The sequence below is a fragment of the Amia ocellicauda genome, chromosome 20 (assembly GCF_036373705.1).
Source record: "Amia ocellicauda isolate fAmiCal2 chromosome 20, fAmiCal2.hap1, whole genome shotgun sequence".
Classification (NCBI taxonomy): domain Eukaryota; kingdom Metazoa; phylum Chordata; class Actinopteri; order Amiiformes; family Amiidae; genus Amia; species Amia ocellicauda.
This window is the reverse complement of record NC_089869.1, coordinates 19,434,506-19,457,084: the sequence shown is the minus strand read 5'-3', so window position 1 is coordinate 19,457,084 and position 22,579 is coordinate 19,434,506. Positions and strand designations below refer to the sequence as shown.

General features: G+C 39.7%; 1 protein-coding gene and 1 long non-coding RNA gene across 27 annotated transcripts in view; one reads left to right on the top strand and one right to left on the bottom strand.

Annotated features, from left to right (window-relative positions):
* The window catches only part of ank3b (ankyrin 3b), a 172,567-nt gene that overhangs the window by 84,768 nt on the left and 65,220 nt on the right, over positions 1–22,579 (top strand). For 25 of the 26 annotated variants that reach the window (XM_066693735.1, XM_066693731.1, XM_066693726.1 and 22 more), the window contains exons 2-4: positions 17,320–17,421; positions 19,414–19,512; positions 20,115–20,213. In XM_066693735.1, coding sequence (XP_066549832.1) covers positions 17,320–17,421; positions 19,414–19,512; positions 20,115–20,213 — 300 coding nt within the window. Of the gene's footprint in view, positions 1–9,254; positions 9,505–17,319; positions 17,422–19,413; positions 19,513–20,114; positions 20,214–22,579 lie in introns of those variants that run through there. The other variant, XM_066693736.1, reaches the window with a different exon arrangement.
* Positions 218–11,360, bottom strand: LOC136716196 (uncharacterized). The gene is made up of 3 exons (XR_010805132.1): positions 11,189–11,360; positions 3,322–3,447; positions 218–370 (listed from the first exon to the last, which is right to left on the bottom strand). It is a non-coding gene; the product is annotated as an uncharacterized LOC136716196 (long non-coding RNA).

Sequence of the window (22,579 nt, the reverse complement as noted above, 5' to 3'; positions counted from 1 at the left end):
ACTGAAGGCGAGACACACAGCACAACAGCCCTTGGCTTGTGGTTAGTGTACTGTGAAATTTGGAGTCATTGGCCAAGAAGTAAAGGAGGAGGTGAACCGGAAAAAGTCCATCTGTGAGCTTTCTCAAACTTGTGTTTATTACACATTTATTAGTATTTAATATGCTTTCTATTAAAAGAAATATGCTTGAAGTGAACATATGAGAAAGTAAACATGATGCTTTGCACATGTTATGTTTAATAGCAATGAAGAAATGCATTGTAGCACTGATCGCTGGTTTTACAGTCCAGATCAACAGAGGCGGATCAGATTACTTCTGTGATTTCAATCAGTCCCGTGTTTTCAGATGATTCCTTTCATGGGGAGATCTCTGCTGGTGACAAGAAAATTAAAAAAGCTTAAAAAATGACGCAGATTAATCTGGTGTCTTTGTGAAACAAAGGGTCACTCTGGGGGTGGAGAGGGACAGATGGTCGTCCATTTGTCTAGTCAGTGTCTTTCCTGAATCTAGAGGAACCTGACGCTGTGCTGCACCTAATAAATTGCCTGTCCTTTTTATTGATCCAAATAATCTGGAACTCAGTCAGGGCATTATAGAACGTTATGAGATAAGGATTAAATGAATTTGACTGTGTAATTGAAAATGGTGATTTAACTTAAGCAATCGTGTGCAGAGGGATTTTGTTTGTTAGATTAGGTGTAATTTCTTGCTTTTCACATATTATAAGGGTGACAATATCTCCCCTTGCAGAGACACAAGAGATCTGTAGCTGTAGTTTGTTTTCCTATTTAAATAAATATAAATATTACATTGTGAAACCAAACTGGGGATATATACATCTATGTGTCAATATATTTTATTTAATCTAAGTGTCACAATTAAACTAAATATGTCCATTGATTGTTATTAAAAAAAGAACTTCAGAGAGCAGTGGGATTGATCTCTATTGTGTAGGTTGTGCGCCACACTATTTCTGCTGTAATTGCTAGAGGAAATAGAGCTGCAGAACGCTATTTTCCATTTGCAGAATTGAATAAGGGCTGGCATCACTGAGTTTGCTTCTTATCTGCAGCTTGAGAGCTGTAAAGAAATGTTGGACTGTAGGGTCTCAATTCCTATATCCGGCGTCTTCACATTTTTCTTTTCTTATTTCAGGAAAGGTATTATGACGCCATGTTATGTGATAGATATATTCATTTGACACCTCTTTTAAAAATGGTGTATTTCTAAAAGTATTCCTTTGCTTAATCCCCAACCCCCACGTGCACACACACACATTAGGTATCCAGTTTACTTACCTTACAATTATTTTTGAGTGGGAGAAAGGTCCCACAAGGCCGTCAAACGTTTTTTTTTTTAACTTCTGTTTCTCCACTTAATTTGATTTCAAAGGCCGAAAAAAGTTATTTGCCAAAGTATTTTTAAAGAGTTGTAATGGAAATGAACAGGTCTAATTTCAAATGCAGGCCTTTTTTGTCTGTTTAGTCCCAGCAGCAAATTAAAACAGTTGATCAAAGCAACACCAGGAAGACAGTACAGAGTATGATGTCATGAGGAAATCAGCTGGGAGAACTTTTCATTGCACTAGAGTCGTGTGGTGTGTGGATATGCAACTGTAGAGGGTGTTGTATGCTTCTGTACTGAGAGTATGGTAAAAAGGAAGTACTTCTGAATATAGAAAGATTGCAGTACATATCCAATATAACGGCTGCCCTCCCATAAGCAGTTAAAGAGCTTGGAGGTCTGATTTGCAGTGAGAGTAAGATGTTGTTAAGAAGAAAATGATTTGTTTTAGGCACAAAAGCTTTAAATATTCCTCCAATAAAGATATTAGTTTGTGATTGGTGATCTCATTATAGCGTCCCATGCTTCACTGTCTGGAGAACAAACAACAAGATGTTGTCTGTCATCAGCCACCTTTTCAGACAAGAAACAAATCTTAACCTTAAACCTTCAAATGCCTTCAAAGATGTATTAAACAAGTTTAGACAAAATCTTCCAACAAACCAAAACGAAACAGGAATATTGTCTTGGGTGCTGATACCTGAAAGCAATGCTCTTTAAATGGTAATTAAGTAAATGGGTCATTACGTGAATTAGAGAACATGTATGCTTAAACTATACTTCAGCAATGTAATGATAAAGTCTTGTGAAACATATAATAATAATTATAATAATAATGAAAAAATGTGCACTTACAGTATTAGTTGTATTTTCCTATGGTTTTAATGTTCGGGGAATTTAAATGTAAAAAAGGTGTACATACTCAGCCATCAGTTATTCATGGCTTTTTCCCCTAAATGTCGGAAGCGATTATGCTGCAGTCAAAGTGAGTAGTACGAGTCCGGGCTCCAGAGAAGTCTACACTGTGGAGCAGATGCAGTTTCTGGAGCCTGGCCATGCCTGCACCTGGACATCCATCAAGCACACAAACACGGAGCGAGCAAATCCTGTGTGCCTGTGGCTGGGAACCTAGTCTGGGAACTTACTGCTATGAGAATCAAGTTGCTCCATCAAAGAGCAATTGAGTAAGAATTAGAGTTAATCAGAGAGGCGAATGCTATCATCTAAGATAAATCCTTGTAATCAAAACAGCATAATTTTCCTGCAACGCAAACATGCAGCCATCGTGTGTTGTTGCTGTCATTATTGTCAGCCTCTTGGAGTGCAGGAAATCTCATTAATGGTCCTGTAGCTCACAACGCAGCCGTGCGCCGTACAAACCCTACACATTTCTGTGCAGTGGCTGATTTATTTTCATCCATGAAGTTCACGTTCTCACAAGAATAAGCTGCTAGCAACTGCAAGAGCAGATGCCTTGAATTTTCTCATTGTCTGTGTATCCTTATGTATTATCTTGTTATGTTTTTTTTTTTTTTTTTTTTATCTTTTTTCCTCTTTAATCCACTCAGGGTGGTTGGTTAGCATACTGTGTCCTGGGGATATAACACTAGCTATTTTCCTTTGCGAACATAATGATATGAGCCACAGCAAGCTCAAAATCTGTATGCATACAGTAATGACTGTGCAGTATATGAGCAAGGTGCTGTCTTTGCAATTTGTGTTTCCTATATAATGTATTTTGTAGATCTACTGTGGGAGGATTGGCAGTGGAAGTTGTGTAGCATTTCTCCTTTCACTGTGCTATTCTGTGAGGCAGTGTAAAAGCCCTTCTGGGTCTCATCTGAGTTGGGATTTGAACCCCCCCATCACACCGTGCCCCTGATCACACAGTGAGCCCTGCGCTCCATGGGGAGTCCCTCGGCCGTGTTAGTCAGTAGAGACCCCGTTTCCTCCGCCTGACTAGCTCTGGCACTCACCATCACAGGCACACAGGATTGCAGTAACGGAGCATGCAGGGTAGGGAGATATGTCAGTTGCAGAGCCAGTCCAGGTGCACTTTCATCACACACGAGGTGGACATCAGCTGTCGTACTGGGGTACATCTGCAATGCACAACACTTTTGGGCTTAAATATGATAGCATATGCAAGGGAAGTCAAATACCTGAAATGCCAAATACTCCTTTGTTAATTAGATGTAGTAGCATATGGTCCACTTTCCCTATAATATTATAATACTGAAAGAAGTAGAATTATTATAGTTTTTTTTATCCATTATCCATTTTGAAGGAAGAGTTTTGACCCATGTGTGTCTTCATCTGGTAGGCTAATTTGGTGTAAATCTCCTTAACAACATTTTAAAACATATCATTATTATCTACTCAGACACTATAGATATCAGTAAAGTCGTTTCTAGAATTAAACATCATTAACATGCTTGCATGTTTCTAGAGCCAGGGATTCCTGTGGTATCTTAATCAGATCGTCTGGATGAGACAGAAGAACGCACAGCCGTCTGAACCAATGGAAATGATCAAATATCACAGACTAATTCCTTGCGATTCCCTTCTGCTTCACCACAGCTTTAACCAAGACGTTTGTGGAAACTGAGCCTAAGTGAAAAGATGCAATGGACAATGCAAAAGGGCACTGCTCAGTGATTAGCAGAGCATGTGAGTAATACATGAAGCAGCAACATCTGTAAGCATGAAACAATGTTATTATTATTCCAGAAACTGTAAAGGCTGTCCACTGGAATACTGTTGCTCTCCTCGGCCATGTTTGAGCAGATCTCCGCTCACACCGAGTCCTGCATTATTAACCTGGCGAGCCGTGGGGTTGCATTGTTGTGATAATTGCTCTCCGCTAGGGCTTGATGTAAGACCATTGATTTCATTTTACTTTACAGCTGCAGTGATCGTGCGCTGCTGACACCGGAGTTGCACTGCGCTGTGTGTGGATTTATGCCGACACCAAAGCAATTGCTTTGTTCTTTTGAGGCGGTGTCTGTGCACAATTCATTCATTTTGACAAAGCTAAAAATGTATCCACACATTAGGGGGGAGGACAGATCACATGGTACGTATTTAAATTCCAGGACACAACCAGGGAGATCGAATGTGCGCAACCATGTGATCATTACCAACGGAAACGCACTGCTCTTCAAATGATCATGTTTAAAGAACCTGTTTTTTTCCCAGCTGGGGTTTAGAGGGCAAGGGAAGTGGCAGGTGGTGATCACAGTGAAAGCCCAAGACATACATTTAAGCAGATTAGCCAAAAGGACCTCCAACTAATATGTCCCTCTCTGGATCTGCAGCAGGTTGAACACAGTTTGTATCTCGGGGGAAGCTAGCTGACCTATTCCAGTTGGAACGATAAATTGTAAAAAATGCAAAGGCGTCTCAAGGTGACATTGAGACCGGGTCACTCAAGTGAAACAACTTTTTCTTGTAACTGTCTTTTTCAAAAACAAAATGCAAATCGTGAGCATGTGTCTTGTGTACCATATCATGTCTTTGAGTAATAACAAACAAGGCCTGCCCAAGAACAGGGGCCCCTGCAGTTATGCCAGCATTAACCCATATGCAGACCGCACCTGTGGAGAGCAGATGACAGGGTAGGTCATGACAGGGTCTCCACACACCCAAACTATTGATTTGCTGAATTAATGAAGCAAGAGTCATAAACTTGGGCCTTGCAGGGGGACCAACCTGGGAATTTCTCACCAGAAGTGTTTGCTTAGTTGAAAATATGACGCGTTAAATGTATAGTGTAGGTTACGAGTAATGCAAAAGCAAACAGAATATAAGATAATTTAATTTCCCTTAACTTATCTTTCATTTTTTCTTCAGGGGATTGTTTAAAGCACAATAACATACATTAAAATGCCAGCAGAAATTTAACTTGGTTGCAGTACGGCAGAAGCACTAATCTAAACGGTAGTGGGGGTTTTTAATACTGATGACAGCCCACTGCAAAAACAAAATAGAGAAGGGAATAGCAATTGACCTGAAGCTATTTTTCACATACAGTGGAGATGGGTCACACGAGTACACCCACATGTGTTTGCAGATTTCTCACAGACAGCCATGTCGAAAACAACATTGGAAGAAACCATGTTGAATGTGCAGGTTGAACGTACACTGTGCAATCTGTTGTAGAAGTGTACAGACTGGGATCCAAGACTATTTCTTGATACAAGAAGAACTCAAATAGGTTTTGGCAGCATAGCAATCTTAAAACTGGTTTGATATCGTTTGTTTTGTCTCTGGCTTACCCTGGCTTGTGCTTTTAGGAAGCCACATGGACATAAATAACAAATAGCAGAGTAAATAATATTTCTGCTTCCCAACTGTAAAGCGGCAGTCTTAGACATGACCTTAAAAGGATTTGTTTATATATTGAATCCTTTCTGCTTCTTCTTCTTCTTCTATTATTATTATTATTAGTATTATTATTAAGTGTAAGAGGAGGCTGTTATCAGCTCAGATTATCTGCTGGACAGATTGGAGTGACTCTGCCGCACCTCTGAATTACATTTTGACTTTGGCTGCCCCCTCTGATTGGCCCAGCAGAAGGGTAGAGATTCATTACATCAATCAACTAATCTATTCCACTTTCATTAGCTTTCAAGCATAAATTAAAATCAATATTCCCAGCTGTACTCCTTAGGGCTGCATATATCACTAACCAGTGAGGGCAAAATATAGACACCACGCACTGCAGCCACGCAATTTGCTCATTGTTATGCACCGCAGGGATTTGTCCTTCATTTAAGGGGACGACACCAACGCACAGCCACCTTCTCAGCAGATGGTGTCAAAACCTGGAAAGTCGTGGGATAGTCGGAAATACAGGTCATAGGTGGGGGTGTCGGGTCAATGTGATTTGGCATTGTGGTGGTAACCGTAATCCTTTTATTCTTTTCCACTGGTCTTTCTGGAAGGATCCCGCCTCTCTTTCAGTTGTTTCAGTCTTTTTTACGCATCTTCTTTTTAGTATTGATCTAGCCTTGTCAAATGTATCGTATTTTCCTGGTCTTGAAATGTTGTCCTGATTGAACGGAGAGGCTGAACAACTAAGAGCTGGAAACAAGCGTTTGGCCAAAGCTTCTTAATAGCAGCCATCACAGAGGGAAGAGAGTGAGACACCACAATCCTCGCATGAAAACCATAAAGTGCATTATTGTTTATTTTCCAATTATGAATCTCTTGGGTTCCGGTGTGTATTTGCAAGGCATTGTTAATTAGATGAACCAATAGGATACTGTGATTCTGAAAAAGTTACTTATACTAATATATATATATTGTACTCTTCTGCAACACTAAAACCTGTTATTAACAAACAACATGGCATGAAAAAAGTACTGCTGTCAGGACATTATACAGTACTGAATTCGATGGTGTGGTTTTATCTTAAAAAAATAAATCAAGGAGTTCTTACAAGAATATGAAATATTAAGCACTTATTTTTTCTTTTATTATTATTTATATTATCGTAAGTCTCCTGACAGGCTTTAAATCTGGAGCAGAGAAAAAATAAATCTGTCACGAAATCACACACTTACTCATTAAAGTGGGACAGGCTAAAATTAAAACCATCTATAAATATATATGTTTTTATTGGATGCTGTTATTAGCTTAGTGAAATCATTCAAAGAACAATAATCTTCATAAGAAACCCTTTCCGTCGATACCAGAGAGAACAGATTGTGAATTCATTGTGAATCAATTAGATCGTTTGTTTGGAGTAGGTATACAATCATGTAGCCAGAGATTCAATAAATCACCCCCTGCTTTTTGTCTCAAGTAATTCATTGGTTACTCAGTCAAGCAATGATCCTCCCCTCCGCCTCCAAAAAAAGTATTTAATTTTGGACCACAAACCACTAGCTTCTCGGTGGTCTACAAGTACCAAAGTGAGGTTGATGCTAGGCGGTCCTAGATTCTTTGTTCGGCAACTGTATGGACGGTGAATCAGTCCACAGTCCCATTTCAAACCCCTCTTCAAATTGAAAGTCTCGGTAGCTGTTAGTTTTCCATTACTATGGATACAGTACACCTCTGAGAGGGCATCATAAAGCTACGAATCGAGCACTCACGTGTTCGGCAGCATCTTAGGTGATCCGGTCTGTTTCAGAGGCAGACATTTTCTAAGCCAGAATCCAAAAATAGGGCAAGCTGGCTGGTTTTGTTGTTTCAGATTTATTTTTATTACATCCGATTTCTCTTGAACACTGACATAGACAGTCGCTGAACCTTTGAGAGTGGCTCGTTCTTTGTTGGGTATTGTGTTTCTGTTTCTTTGTTTGTTTGTGTGTTCGTTTTTATAATCTCCACTGTATGTCAGCTGTGTAAGCAGTCGTCTATGATTGCAGTTCCATATATTTTACTCACTGTTGTAGAGAAAATACACTTAGGTGTGAGTGCCAAGAAAGACTCATAACATGTCACCTTCGTATGGTGGTTTCTTTGTTTATCTATAGTCAAAAATGCCTCCCCCAGGTGTAGCACTCCTGAATGTAATAAAATACAGAATTAAAGATTTCTGTTAGTGTGTTTGTGTTGAGTATGACAGTGTATGAAGACTAATGAGGTGAAGTTAATCATGAAGTTTAATTAAGTATAGCACAGCTGTCATTGGGCATTTTCTATGTGATTTGTAATGTAGGCGGGCATCTAAGGTCTGGACAATCAAGAGGAGTGGTGGTACTTTTTTAAAGGACACTTGTTTTTTTATTTGTCAGCTGCAGATGAAAAATCTTTACAAGTGTGGCTGGGTCAGTGTGCTGTCCGTGTGAGTATCTTACAGAAACATTGACAGGCTTCTTTTTGGAAAAGATGGCTCCCTTTTTTAAGGCCCTATTTACAATTTGAGAAGATGAATAAATACAAAAGTAAAAAATAAAACATATTCCCCATTATTTCATTTGCAAAAGCATTTTTTTGGCGGATGAGCGATGTTACTCTGGTACATTTGGCTTCGTTCTCGATCACATTTCCCTTCCTGCCTCTGTTTGGTTTTTAGAGACCGTCAGTGCAGACCATATTTGTTTCAGATTATTTCCGCTAATTATCTACACGATTGGTGTCCTCCTCTCACAAGCCATCAGCAATTTCTCTTTGAAAACACCAGCAACCCCACCCCCGGGGGGCAAGAGTGTTTTCACAATCTTATGCATCTAAACTACACTAATTGAACAAAGAGCAATTAAGGTACCTGGCTAGTAGAAAAGCTCTCGTATTATTTTTTAACAGGTATTCTTTGAAAGGGAATATTTCACTAACATACCATAACTCCATACCAGCACTAGAATACCCGACCTGGTTGGGTTTGGATGAACTAAACTACCCGCCTCTGTCAGAACGGAAACGTCACACGACAATACTTTCAAAAGTCTCTGGCAATTATTTCTATTTTGTAGTGCATTAAATAATCAAGCTTGCCACAGAGATGGATGTTATTTATGCAATCAGGGGAAAAGCTTGAAGAGGCAAGCTAGCCAACATTACGGCATTGGCTCCAGACCCAGAGACACACAGTGCTGTTTATACCAGGGGAAATGCAACCAAATCCTCCTAAGCTGGGGCAGTTTACTTTGTGCGGCACTCCAGCGGCATGGCTGATTTGCTCTTAATGGTGGCGGCTGCCTGAAAGAGCCCGCTGGCTGGGGGCTGCTTTGTGGGGGAAAGAGCTGATAAGCAGGATGACAATAAGCCTGGCACAGGACAGATTCCAGGCAGGCCGGCCAGCGCAGCCCCAGCACAGCTTCTGATTCTGCTGCTATTTTGGTTTCCTACATATCATGATTACATACACTCTCGGTGACTAGAGGCTACTAATATGGTAAGTCAGGGCGCGATCCACTGCCGGGTGCTGCTCTGAGGTCTGCGGGGCTCTGCTCATATTGTCAGTCCTTGTTGACATTAGATCGCGTTGTTTTATTTCGGTGTAGCTGGCCGGGTCCTCTGGTTATTTCTTAAGAGCACAGATTCATGCCGGAACACTTATTTACATTTCTTCTGAGCAGGTATTTTTAGCAGTGGCATAATGTCACCGTGCGTTTCCTAATCCCAGTGGCATCTAATCGAATACTCGGGTTTCACTCTTAACTGCGGGAAAAATGGCAGTGGAGGAGGGAGCAGAGTTCCCAGCACCAGTAAGTGCTTCTTTAAAAACCTTTCCTTTGGAGCAGCAGTTTCTTTTAATTGACTTAATGGCACCATATACTTGGTGCTTTAGGATTGTTTGAAGTATTACAAGGTGGAAGTAATTGAGAGGGATGTAAAGAATCTTTTTGCTCCGCATATTGTTGACGGCATAGGGGGGTAATATAGCTGCATTGTACAAGGGTCGCTTCAGTGACATTGCATGGGTCTAAAAGCTCTCACACAAAACCCCAAAAGGTTAGGATTTCTTCAGGAGTGTGTGCTGCTTTAGGAATGGAAGAAATTCATTAATTGTTTACCATATTTGTAAGCCACCTGACCTTGGATGTTTTGTGGCAAAGGCTGAGCAATGCTGCAGTTCACTGGGAGAATGGGAGGAAGCTCAAAGGCTTTGTTCTACTTGTTTCCTACTATATCGCTGGCACACATTATTGTGTCTCAAGGACCTTCAGTGGATGAGGAGGTTGCTGTCCCGGGGGAGATTTTAAGGGTGATATACAGGAGGGTGTGGTGGACAGATTTGAGGGCAGTGGAGTGTGAAATATAAAATATTCCCCCAGTCAAGATATCTGCACAGCTATATAGCTTTATAGAAGAGCTTCTGACCTTGAAAAACCATCAACCTTGGCTTAATTGCACAGGCAGATTCAAATATCATGTGAATGTTTCTACTCTTAAATGTAACCTAATTAGATATGTTTTCCGTAATGAATTACTATTTTGTTTTTAGATTTTTTTTATATTTTCTTCATGGATTTACACAGATTCCACCTGCCTCTATGCTATTTTGCTACACATTCAAAAGTGTCTTCAGTGCAGTGTTTCGCTTTGTGCTAAAAGTAAATGGGGGAAAGTAACAGGGTAAATGATCGAACATGGCAGGAAACGTGTAATATGTGCAAATTAGGAGTTACTCTGTACAAACAGTCACCTTGGAACCAAATGAAAATAATGCTGTTATGAAAATAATGCTTATGTTGTAAAAAGCCAATGAGAAAATAGTCAGGTCTGTGCCTTGATATCCCACTATTTACCCTCGATTTGTCATTAAGGTGTCGACATTTAAATTATGTATTTAAATATTCCTTTCAGAAGCAGGTGAAACAGTACAGTACTGACTTTCATCTTAACTTGTTATCTGTGGTGCCTGGTAACCTTCTACAAACAGTGGGCTCAGATCTGCAGTCTTATTTTGTTCAAGCTATTATGGTGAAGGCCTACCAGGCTCCAGGGTTTCTTGTAAGAAAAACTGCCCAACTGAACGAAACGTGTGAGGGAATTGGCCCGTGTGACCTGGGTGTCCTGTGGAGCGTATCTGTGCTGTTTTATTCATTTAAGTACTATTTTATGTTCTAGAGTACGAATAGTATTTCAATTCCAGAACTACGCATATTTGAATTTAGAACTGCCCGAATCACATCTAGAACTGCATGTGAGGCCCCATGAGGAGAACAAAAGTGCCCGCCTTACTGCTTGCTGAAATGTTTTGTTTTTCATAGTGTATTGGCTTTTCACTCATATTAATAATATTATTTTCTTATTTATTCTTGTAGGTATTAAACTGATTTGAGTAATGCAGGTTCACAATTCATAACTTTAGCGTTAGCAAGGGTGCATATGTCCAACTGAGAAATGTTGTTTGTGCTGTTTAAATTGGTGATTAATAAGGCTTACCTGGCTCTGTAAGGGTAAAGGTCCTTTCGCTTGCATGGAGTATGAGTGACCTGAATGCACCCCGAGAAAGGGAAGAATCAGGAAGACTGTTTGAGCCTGTAGTTACTGTAGAGCTTCAGATCCTTGTAGAGTATGGTCTATTAAGGGCATTGTCATTTCTTCCACTGACACTCCAAAGCTAGCTGAGTGAAATGCTTGTTGATAACAAGGCTAGGATCTGTGCTGTGTGAAATGTTATCTCCAGCTCTCCCATACTGAAGGTCCTATAGAGTAGACGTGTGATGCCAGTGTCAGTCAACACCATTTCCCAATGGGTTCGCCACACACTTCAGAAGGACGTTCCTTACCTTTGCATAGATAAACTGAAGCAATGAACCGTGCTGGAGTCACCAGGGTGTTCATTCTTCCATAGCCAGTGTCAGTACGGTGGAGGTTGAGTAAGTAGCTTGGAAAGGAAAACAAAATGTTGGAGCTGTAGAGATTCCTGTGTGGATATTTACACGTTTCAATGCTCCATGCACACAAAACCATTACAGCTATATACAGGCACGTCGTCCGAAGTCAAGGTGCAAAGTGTATGTGTTCATCTTCATCCGTGAGGTGAAAAGTTAGCACACTACCTTTGCTCACTGTAATGGAAGTATAAAAATTTACCTGTGAAAATGAACGATTTGCTTGGAAGAGACGAGAAAAACCTTGACAGGGTTAAAGGACAATGTTGCGTCTTTCACAGAATTGCCACTTTTTGCAATTTTGGCCAAAATATGACTTGTGGGTGTTTGAAGGGAAACTAGCAGCATCATTGCATGTTTTGCACACTGAGGACTTAACTCCAGAGCTTAGGACAGGGAATGCTGAGCAAATCCTGCATTTCAGTTTCAACACACAAACATATACATGTCTCAAGGTTAAAGGTCAGGTGAAACATGAGTCACTTGTTTCAAGAGGTTCCCATGATCATCATAGTAAAGATATTGATTCACTGCTGCATGAAGGCCTTCCCCAAGATATTTCCACTTGTTTTGATGTACAGCGTCTCTTTTCCAGGTCACACCACCACTTATTTAATTTTCCCATCTTTTTCTAGGTCTATTTTCACCTACTTAAATGGTTGCTTCTTTTGTCCATCTTTGTTCTGTTCTACTTGCAATGTGTCCAGCCCATCATTGTTCTCTATTTCAATGATGTCAAATAATTTTGTTTGTTCTCAGTTTTTTTGTTTTTCTATCTCTTGTTATTCCAAGCATGCATTTTTCTGTGCGTCTTTGTGTCATTTCCAGTTTCTGTATCATTGCTGCATATTGGTGAAATAAGTTTCTCTTCAAGCAGATGGGTAGATTTCCTATGTATAAATTAATATTCATTTACTATTTCATTTCAATTTACTTGAGAGTACATACACATGACATATTACAGTATCTGTTTACACCTTTGGAAAAAGCTGGAATATTTTCACTGTGACTCCGAACTTGTTTACATGGCTTTTTGTCGCTGGCTTTACTGGCATTGTTGCCAGTATTGAGCTCCGTTTCTCTGGAGCGGTAAGCTTCTGTCTCCTGGCAGCGTTTCTGGTATGATGCTGATAGTCTGTGGAGATAAGTATGACAATAAAATAGCTGCTGGTCTCTAGATTTGAACAAAGCAGCAATAGATACTAATCTGGTGATGACTGCCTGTAATGCCACTGCACACTGGTGACTTTTTACCAGCTGAGATAATTACAGGATATGTAAAGGGAAACGGCTTAATACAAAGAATATTTTTCTAGTGACACGATGGCTCATTTCACGGGAAAAGTGTTGGTCATAAGTCCAGTTTCACATCAGATAACGGCTTCCTGTTCAATTGATTTGCTTTTAAAGGCAATACAGTTTTATCATCTTTTGATAATATCATAATTTGGATAATGTTTTAATAATAATCCACTGGTCATACTACCCTTATTTGTGGTTTGCTTTGTAACCATCGCTTTTTATTTTTCTCTACTGTTGTCATTTGGATGGGAGGATGCGGGACATAAAAGCAATATTTTTGTGTGTGTGTGTATGTTTGTGTTTCAAGGCAGTTTCACCTGTTTCCCTGCCACTGCCAAACAGTTGTACATGAATGCAGTGAAACGCATATAAAGTAGCCGCTGTCTCGATGCAGGTTAAATCAGTTCGAAGTGCCGTTCCCCAGAGAGAGCAAGCATGTGATGCGATTTCTAGATGGAGGCGGTTAGTGCGCTGCCTCCCTGGGCATTTTCTGACCCGCCTGTTCCTCAGCGCAGACACTGCAGCAGCCAGCGCCCCCCCCACATGTATCTCCCTCCCTGGACTGAGAGACGGCAGGGCGCGCTGCATGGCTAGACTGTAGTGCACAGCCTGGTCTCTGTATGGGCGTCTTCAGTGAGGGCTTGGCTTGTCTTATGCGACAGATGCTTTACGGTCTCCTGGTTTATTCATTTTTTTTTTTTTTACACAGGGGTGTTATGTTTCAAAGGTCGTATCTAAGGCCAGTGATATATCAAAATTATTTTCACTATTTTTTCTTTGAAGGATATCTGTTTGAAAATCGTTGAGAGATGATGCACCATTTTAATGATTTCTGTATTGATTTTGTATATGATAGCCTTCATTTCTGCCTGTTTCTATCTTTCTAGATCTTATTTTTTTTAGAAAGCATTCCCTCCCCATAGGAAAATTTGTAAATGATCGCTGAGGAACCGTCTGATTCTGTCACTCTCCCTTTAATTGAATATCTAATCCCAGATATTGAACAATGAAACAAATACATCAAGTTCGTCTTCCTTAATTAGCCGAGGTCTGGAGATTAAGACATCCAATTTCCAGTCTTTCATATTCAGGTAAAATGTCCATTAATCTTATGCTTCTGGGCAAAATCCGGAGCTTTCCATAACCAATTTGTCTGAACTTTTTAATCTATAATTTCTTTCAAAGCAGTCTTCTTTAATCCACGTTTAATATTTCTTTATGGTCATCTTTTGAACTAAGTCTTCTCATTCTTGTATTAGAGGTGAATTATTAAACAGGTTTGCCATGCATATCGTTTTGTCTTAAATTTTTAATTCTAATGTAATGCTTTTCCTAATATTGCACTTCTTGTTGTTCATGTATTAATTATTATTATTATTATTATTATTATTATTATTATCATCATCATCATCTAATGGATGCATTTATAATCTATATTTACAAGCAGGATGTTTCCATTAGGATACATTTAAGTTATATATGTAGAGAAACAATAACACAATTAACACCAAACCCACATAATGGATTAAACAGAGTCACCGGGGAATGGACTGCCCTGCTCAAAGGTAGAGCGCTCTTCTAGCAATATGAGGAAGCTCTACTGTGAAAGTACATAGTGGAATTCATTTTCCATATCCTGGCATTCAACACCCCGAAACTTTACATTCAGCAGAACAGACGCACATCGAGTCCCTGACAGGCTACACGAGGAGCCAGGAAAGCTCTCCGGGGGTTGTTTGCCATTACATAACCCCAAACAGCTGTTATTTGGTGTGGGATTGTGTGTGCATCCAAGCGTGTGCACATGTGCGTGCTTCCATGTATATTTCTCATTCTGGGGGAACAGAGAGATTTTTTGCATTGTTGTTTTTGCTAATAATTACATAGGCTATTTCTAGTGGTATCTATTCCTGCAGACCCTACACGGCTCCACACAAAAACATATCCATTATACATTCTCTAAAGAAAAGTTAAATGGTTGCTATATGAGGTGTGCTATACTTTATTCATGGCTGTGCTCTAATACATATAAACAGTGTTGTGTGAATACAGTCAAATGAGTGTGCATGCTCTGGTTTTTCCGATTTTATTCATATACTAGAGTTTGGACAGAAAAATGTTCTTGGAAACGAAAATGACTGTAAATTCCCAGGATATTGGAATCGTAATTCATCCGAAAGGTGCTGAAGTGAGCAAGGTTACTCATTTGATGGTGCAGTCTTGATAATGAAATTGCTTTATGAATTATCTTGCCAACACTGGATTTGCGCCAACATGCCAACCCCTTTAGAGGAAACGAAAGGTTACCCAGTGAAGGAAGAAAGTTTCACTGCATTAGTCCCCAATACCAATATTGTATTGTATCAGGCAACTGCAGAAAATCATACTGAAGGGAAACTAAACTGTGTATTCATTGAAATCCAGCAGAGGAATATGGTAGAAGACAGACAGTTACAAACGCGGTGTGTGTAGCCGTCCTGCACAGTCACTCCACAGAGAGGGACTGATTCACCCCTAGACCCCGAATCAAGACACATTCCTGATTTATTACGCTCAGATCTGTTTGTTGATTTTCACTTTTATATTAGCTTTCCAGAAACAGTATTGTTCCTGGAACAGACAGTAGCTCAATTAGACAGTCAGTTTACAGTAAGTGTCTTGGTACGGTGCTAAATATAGACCAAACCTAGCCCTCTAATGCAGCAGAATTCCCTCATTAAAAACGACAGAGACACAAAAGGTGTTTTTCAGTCTTCTGTCTGTTGCTTTGTGGAATATACACCCATACTTCTAACCTTCTCGTGGCATAGCTAATGGGGGTTGGAAACGTAAAAATACTTGGGTATTACTGTTTTGGTTGGTGCTGATTTTCAGTTTTATTTGGCTCTGATGAGTGCGGTCAGTACTGGATTATTGGTAGATAACATGTTACAGACTGTTAAACTATTGTGAAACTATTTTCCGGGCATGCCTTTAATATGATGCCTATATAAATATGATTACTACTTCGCCAGCCAGCCAACCAACGCTGGCGCAAGCCTAGCAAAGCACACTGGCAACTGCACATCAAACTAATCTGGCTGGATAGTTTATTCATAGGAATTACTCAAAAAGTGGTGAAGATTTAGCACAGATATTTGATCACTATGTGCCAGCAAATTCGGTCCCCAGGGTTTCAGGAAACCAATTCCAAGTACATGATGCCTTATTATGTATTTATGGGCTTTATTTGTGTCTTTAGATTATCTTTCATTTTGGAGTTAAAATTAAAAAAATACCAATTGACATTATTGAAAACACTTCAGTATAGGATTTCTATATTCTAGCATCATGCGATTCATCATACTGGGCTTGTTGTGCACCTTTGTGCAGAGTCTCCCAGCCCTGAAATTCCTACACAACCCAAAACAATGTTCATCTCGAAGTTGATCACTGAAATCAGTTAATTCTTTGAATATTTAATCTCTTTGCCTTGCCTGGAAACACTTCAAGCTACGCCACTGTATCTATCTATCCATCTGTCAACCTATATCAATAATACAGATATTGATAATAACCAAAGTAAAACAAAGTAAAACAGAAATATAAAAGGGATTATTCCTGTGAGTGTCTGTGCAATATATTTGTGTATGTGTTCTTGAGAGGGTAAAGCAGAGTAAATAATGCTGAGCACATGCGACTCCCTGCATTGGTTTGCCCTTTTGTGTTTATCGGTAAAAACAATGAAGCGGAACAAAATGCAGCACGTCCCTGATCTCATCCAGTTGCACGCTGGTAATGGGCTTCCTGCTGTAGGTGGTGTAGGAGTATCTATTGCTCCTGAGTATTTCTCTTATCAGCAGCGAATGAGAGGGGGAGGGGAGCTGCACTACATTGTTATTCCAGTTTGTTTTTGCAGCTGTTAACCCAAAGAGGGTCGAAGCTAAACCATAAAAAGCTAAAGATGATGATGTGAACTAATATGACAATTCTCACAGAGTGAAGTCTCAGATAATGTATATCAAGTATACACTATTACATTTATTGATCTATATATATATATATATATAATTTGAGACTTCACCCTATCATAATCTGTGCAATATAAACATCATTACCTTGTTCATTAAACTATAATATCTCCCATTTGAGCGAGCGTGTTTTCATCCTGGTGTATGTGACTAATGGCTTTTTACGGTGTCATCCAGAATACCAGTTACCCAATTTCTGGCTACTCCACAATCAACCCACAATATATTTTATTCGCTGTTTGCTTGGAAGTTGTCTCTGAATTCTGAGACAACAGGATCAGTGGACTTATGATCGTCAATACAAAATAAACAAAAGATCTGTTTGACAGGAATGAGTAACTGTGTTTTTTGTTTCGTGTTTTCACAGTCTGACAGCAATGCCAGTTACTTGAGAGCTGCCCGGGCAGGGAACTTGGAAAAGGCCCTCGATTATCTTAAAACTGGGGTGGACATCAACATCTGCAATCAGGTCAGTGGCCACTCTCCTGTCAAATTGCTCTTCTCAAATTTGAAAACTTAAAAATTATTAACTCAGTGTTCTGTACAGAGATTTTGTAAAAAAAAAAAAAAAAAAAAAAAAAAATGTAGCAGATTTTCTATTTGCTTTAATTTGTTTTATAGTTATTTTCATGTAATTGTATGAAAAGGTCAAATTACAAATTGCAACTATAGTCAGTCAGGCTTAAACCTAATTATAAACTGTGAAAGAGAATTTCCCTACACGTATATATATGGATGGTATTTATAAATTAATAGTAGAGAGCGCTTTTACATTTATTTTAAACAATTATGCCAACTTACTTCTATAACATGGGCATGGTTTTGACTGTAGCTAATTTCAGATTTGCAATACAAATAAATGAATTAATCAACGTCACCACTTGTTGATTACATAAAATTAGCAAGTGAACAATTTATTGTACTGAGAAATCTAAAACTGTTTAACAGTGGCATTATCGTACCACCGTGGAAAGGAGAGAAATAGCAGAGAAGAATGCACATTGAATTTTTCATGCACCTAGCCCTTCATCAAATTTTTATGATCTTACAAGAAAAAGATGGCGGACATGTTTATTTTGAGGAAGAATGTGTCGAGCAGGACATGAGTTAAAATCTGTTACCATTATAACCCTGTGGTGATCTACTGTCCAAATCATTCAGTCATTCAATGTTCAACATTCAATACGCATTCAATACGCATTTACATGACTAAACCATTACATTATAGTTATAAAAATAAGATGCCAGTTGTTGTGTTTAGTTATATATGTATCTGTGTACAAACATGCTTAAGAAGAACCCTGATACATTCTCACACCCACGCCCCCTGGTTTGAGAATGGCATTGCTGCTGTGAATCTGGAACAGTTGTGTCAAGTAATACACGTCTTAATGCGTGTTTACAATTCATGAACATACTCGTTTAATGCGCATTTGCAAATGACACGCAGAGAGTCCTTTTGCATTTGTCACGTGCATTTATTTGAAGATTTTGACCATAGTGTTTCTAAAGGAACCATCCAGGGTGATTTTATCTTAGTTTTATGAGGGATATGTTTCACCCTTAAAGGTTAAATCAAGACAACATAAAAACGTTGCTGCTCTGATTGAATTTTATCACTATAAAATAACAGCACGACCCACAGCATCTTTTTAGAGCCACAATAGCATTCTCACATGTCTTGCTGGTACTGACGTAGGCTCTATGCCCATTTCTGTGCCCACTATTTAACCATGTTAAAATCTGTCCAGTTTCTGTATTACCTTTAAACCTGTAATACACTGAGGAAAGGTAAAGGATCATTGCCAATTTTACAGTGGTGTATGTGTCCGAGATTAAGGGTTGCATGCCTGTATGGCAAGTATAATTGGTACAGCACACTGCTTTAAGGTGTAAGTCCGTAAATTTCTTGACCTGATGTCAGGATGCACTCTTGGTACATCCAAGAATGGTTATATGGCGCTTGAAAAACTGTCCTAGCAGGACACTTTGGTACATTGACATTGTGGCATTTTGAAGATGTTTTTCAACACAGTAGTATTATATAATGATAAAACACAACAACAACAACAACAACAACAACAACAACAACAACAACAAGACATCAATGTTTTTGTTTGTAGTCTTGAATTACCATTTAAGCAAATCTTAAGTGCTCAACTTGGTGTCTCGTGATAGCCCCTAGTGTGTGTGTGAATTGTAACCATTTAACCACTGATGAGGTACAGCAAATGGAAATATTATAATAATTACACTGTTGTTGTCAGAGGAGCAGCGATCGGTTTAACATAATTCTTTGTTGGTAACTCGAGTCAGACTGAAACATTTCTGATGACTAAGATTTGTCAAAAACTGACCTGTTCAGATTGTTGAGTAAAACCAAAAATAATTTTGACCGTAGTGTCACACCGTCCACACAGAACTGCAACCTCTCTCTTGACTCCCTGTTTCCCTTCCTCAGAATGGGTTGAACGCTCTCCATCTTGCTTCCAAAGAAGGCCACGTGGAGGTCGTCGCAGAGCTGATAAAGCTGGGAGCCAATGTGGATGCGGCAACAAAGGTCAGTGCTGTGTTCCTTCCCCATAATTGGGCAGCTGCAGATTCTGATAGATTTGCAGAGAAATCCCATTTATTTGGGGGGGGCTAGGCAACACGAGTTTCACTTAAAGCTCTGCTGTGTAAGCTAGGCTTTAATGACATTGACCTGGGAATCTGAACAGACTTATTGCAGCTGAGGAAGATTCACAATACAGTCTAGCTGTACGTATCGCGCAACAGTCTATAATTCACTGAGCGTTAGGTACATTTGCACAGAAAATCTAAGTTCATACCCTTCTGATCTGCTTCTGATAATTTCTCAAGGATGTTGAATAAAGGAAATGTAAGAAATGCATGTGATATAGTGTATGTTTAAAAAGGGACAAAAAAGAAACTGGAGACTGATTAAAAATATACTCTGTGGATTCCATAGAGTAATCTGCAAATCCTTGACATTTTAGGAACTAAAGGGTATAAAAATAGAAGGCTGGACAACAGACACGCCACAGAGCTGGCATAGGTGTTGACGCTCAAATGAAAACACAAGGCTGTCTGTCCGGGGCAACTGGGCACAGACAGGTGTAAAACATTAGCTGACTTGTTTTTATATCCCTCTAAATCCAGAAAGGAAACACCGCTCTGCATATAGCCTCCCTGGCTGGACAAACGCATGTGGTGAAAGAGTTGGTGACAAACGGAGCCAATGTCAACGCACAGTCCCAGGTGAGAACTACACACGGGTGTGGGAAAATGCTTGAGAAATGTCGGGAGAGGTATTATTTATATTGGTTTTGTATATTGGATTGTTATAGCATTCAAAACGTCTCGGTGGCTATGTTCACATGCAGAGAATGTGATCAGTCCGGATGAATTAATTCCGATTGAAGTCATGAAGGAGGTGTTTGTTTATATGGGATGTAATCAGAATATTTATTTTTGCACATGCATAGAGCACCATTTAGTGTCAAGGTTATTATGACTACAAAAGCTCATGCCATTCTTGCCAGTGGTAGCGGTAACATGTGACATTTGTGACATATAAATGTGATGACATGAAGCACTTTGTAGATATTGCCCTTTGTGCAATATGCCGACACTCATGAATCGTAGCATCTCCCAGATTGTGTCTGCATTACATTTGCTAGTATGGCATTCATAAAATTTGTTTCTACACAAAGTCCCAGGTTTAGGACTGGCCTGCAGAGTAATTCGGTATTTTATTTCTGGTAATGTCGAGTGCATGGCTTACCTTCTGTTACTTGACATGCCAGGCACATTTCTGCACATCATCAGAAAGCACAGTGGTATGTTTTATGCATTGCATTGTCAGCAGCCACACCGCACCGGATGCTGACAGTGCAGTAAGGCACACTAGTGTACATTGCAATGATGTGTAAAGTCTGACGCTCCCCATAAACTCTGAGGGACTGTTAAAAAAATAATAATCAGTCAATGATATTTCACTCAAAATAAAGTCTGTACACAACAGCGTCTGCAGTGTCAGCACCCCTTGGATTCACAGTGAGTGTCACGTACGCACTGGCTCTCAGGACAGGGCTGTGATGAGTGACAGCTATAAGTCACCCTGAGTAAGGGCGTCTGTACAACAAAATAAGAATAATGAGGCCTTTAAGCACTTTATATCAGACTAATACAAATTATAGTACCCAGTTACTCATGTTTGTTCCCCCACACTAAAGCAGGCAAAGCCAAAATTATTCAACGTGTCAGTTCTTACAAACGACTGCCGTATGATCTCGAGCCCTGAAAGGTGTGCAATGGCTCTGCTCCGTGTGCATGTGTGTGACAGAGTGTCATGTCCTCTGCCACGCTCCGTAGCGGAGGAAACGGCAGTTTAGACTGTTGTCTCCGAGATCAGGTCTCCGCTGTTTCACTAACTGCATTGTTACGTGGCCAGAATGAATAATAAGGCACGGCCCCGGTGAAAGTGTGTGTGGGTCTGAAATGAGCTCCAGTGAAGATGGCTGCTGTGTAGTGTGACCTACGTGTGCATTCTGCAGACGGCAGTGCGATTCCTCCAGGACGTCTCTGTCAGGCTGCTGTAGCACGGGGGCTGGGAGGCAGGGTGTGTGTGATTGCTACTCACAGGGTTATCAGACAGACTCCAGGGAATTGAGGTCTGCCGTGCAGCTACAGTACCGATCTTCAGCACTGCAATGTTATTACTGTGGGCTTTCATGTTCAGTCTACTGCTAATATAATGACATTGTTTTTTTCGTGTTGTTCGAGATCCCATCTAAATGAAATGCTGTGTTGGTTTATTTATTTATTTATGTATTGCCATTTACAGGTTTTTTATGACAGCGCAATAAAAGCCTGTGTTCTTACTGCAGTAGCAGAAATTATGATGTGAATTGTGTGTGGCAGTTTCATGTGTTTCTTTTTTAAATATGTTTTCTCTGCATGTTTCAAAGCTGCCTATTGCATCTGCAGTTGAGATGGCCAGAAGCATATGCTGGTGATTTGCTGACACCCAGTATCAATTTTGACAATAATATTAATACATATAATAATATTTCATAAGTGACAGTTTTATGATTGTTTTTTTTATTTTCATTTCTTAAATTACAAACCAGTCATTTGTCCAGTGTGTGCATCTAGTCTTTAACTTATCTATGTATTTAGCTGCCCTTTTGTAAGACTGCGCAGTTATTACAGGATTAAGACTCCCCCATCCCGGTGCTGAAAAAGATGGGTGAATGTACATTCTGTGACATGTGCTTCTCGTTAATACAACAGAACAGGGAAACAAAAACTTGCCCCAGTTCTGATTTGACATTAATACCAGGGGGGGACTGTACGCTTCTTAATTCCTTACATCCACAGCAGGGTTTTCTCCTTGCTGGAGGTTTGCAGACTTCTCGCTCGACAGATTCCTTCAGAAAGGACTTCTCGGCTCACACTCTGACAAGTAAAAAAAAAATCCCCTGCACAAAAAGTGTCTTACAGAAAATAATATTCTAAAGCATTTACACTGTCACCCCTTCTCTCAGCCCATCATTTAGAATATATTTGCTAGCTTTTGTTTATTGATGGGAATGACCTTCAATACCAGAAGCAAATGATGC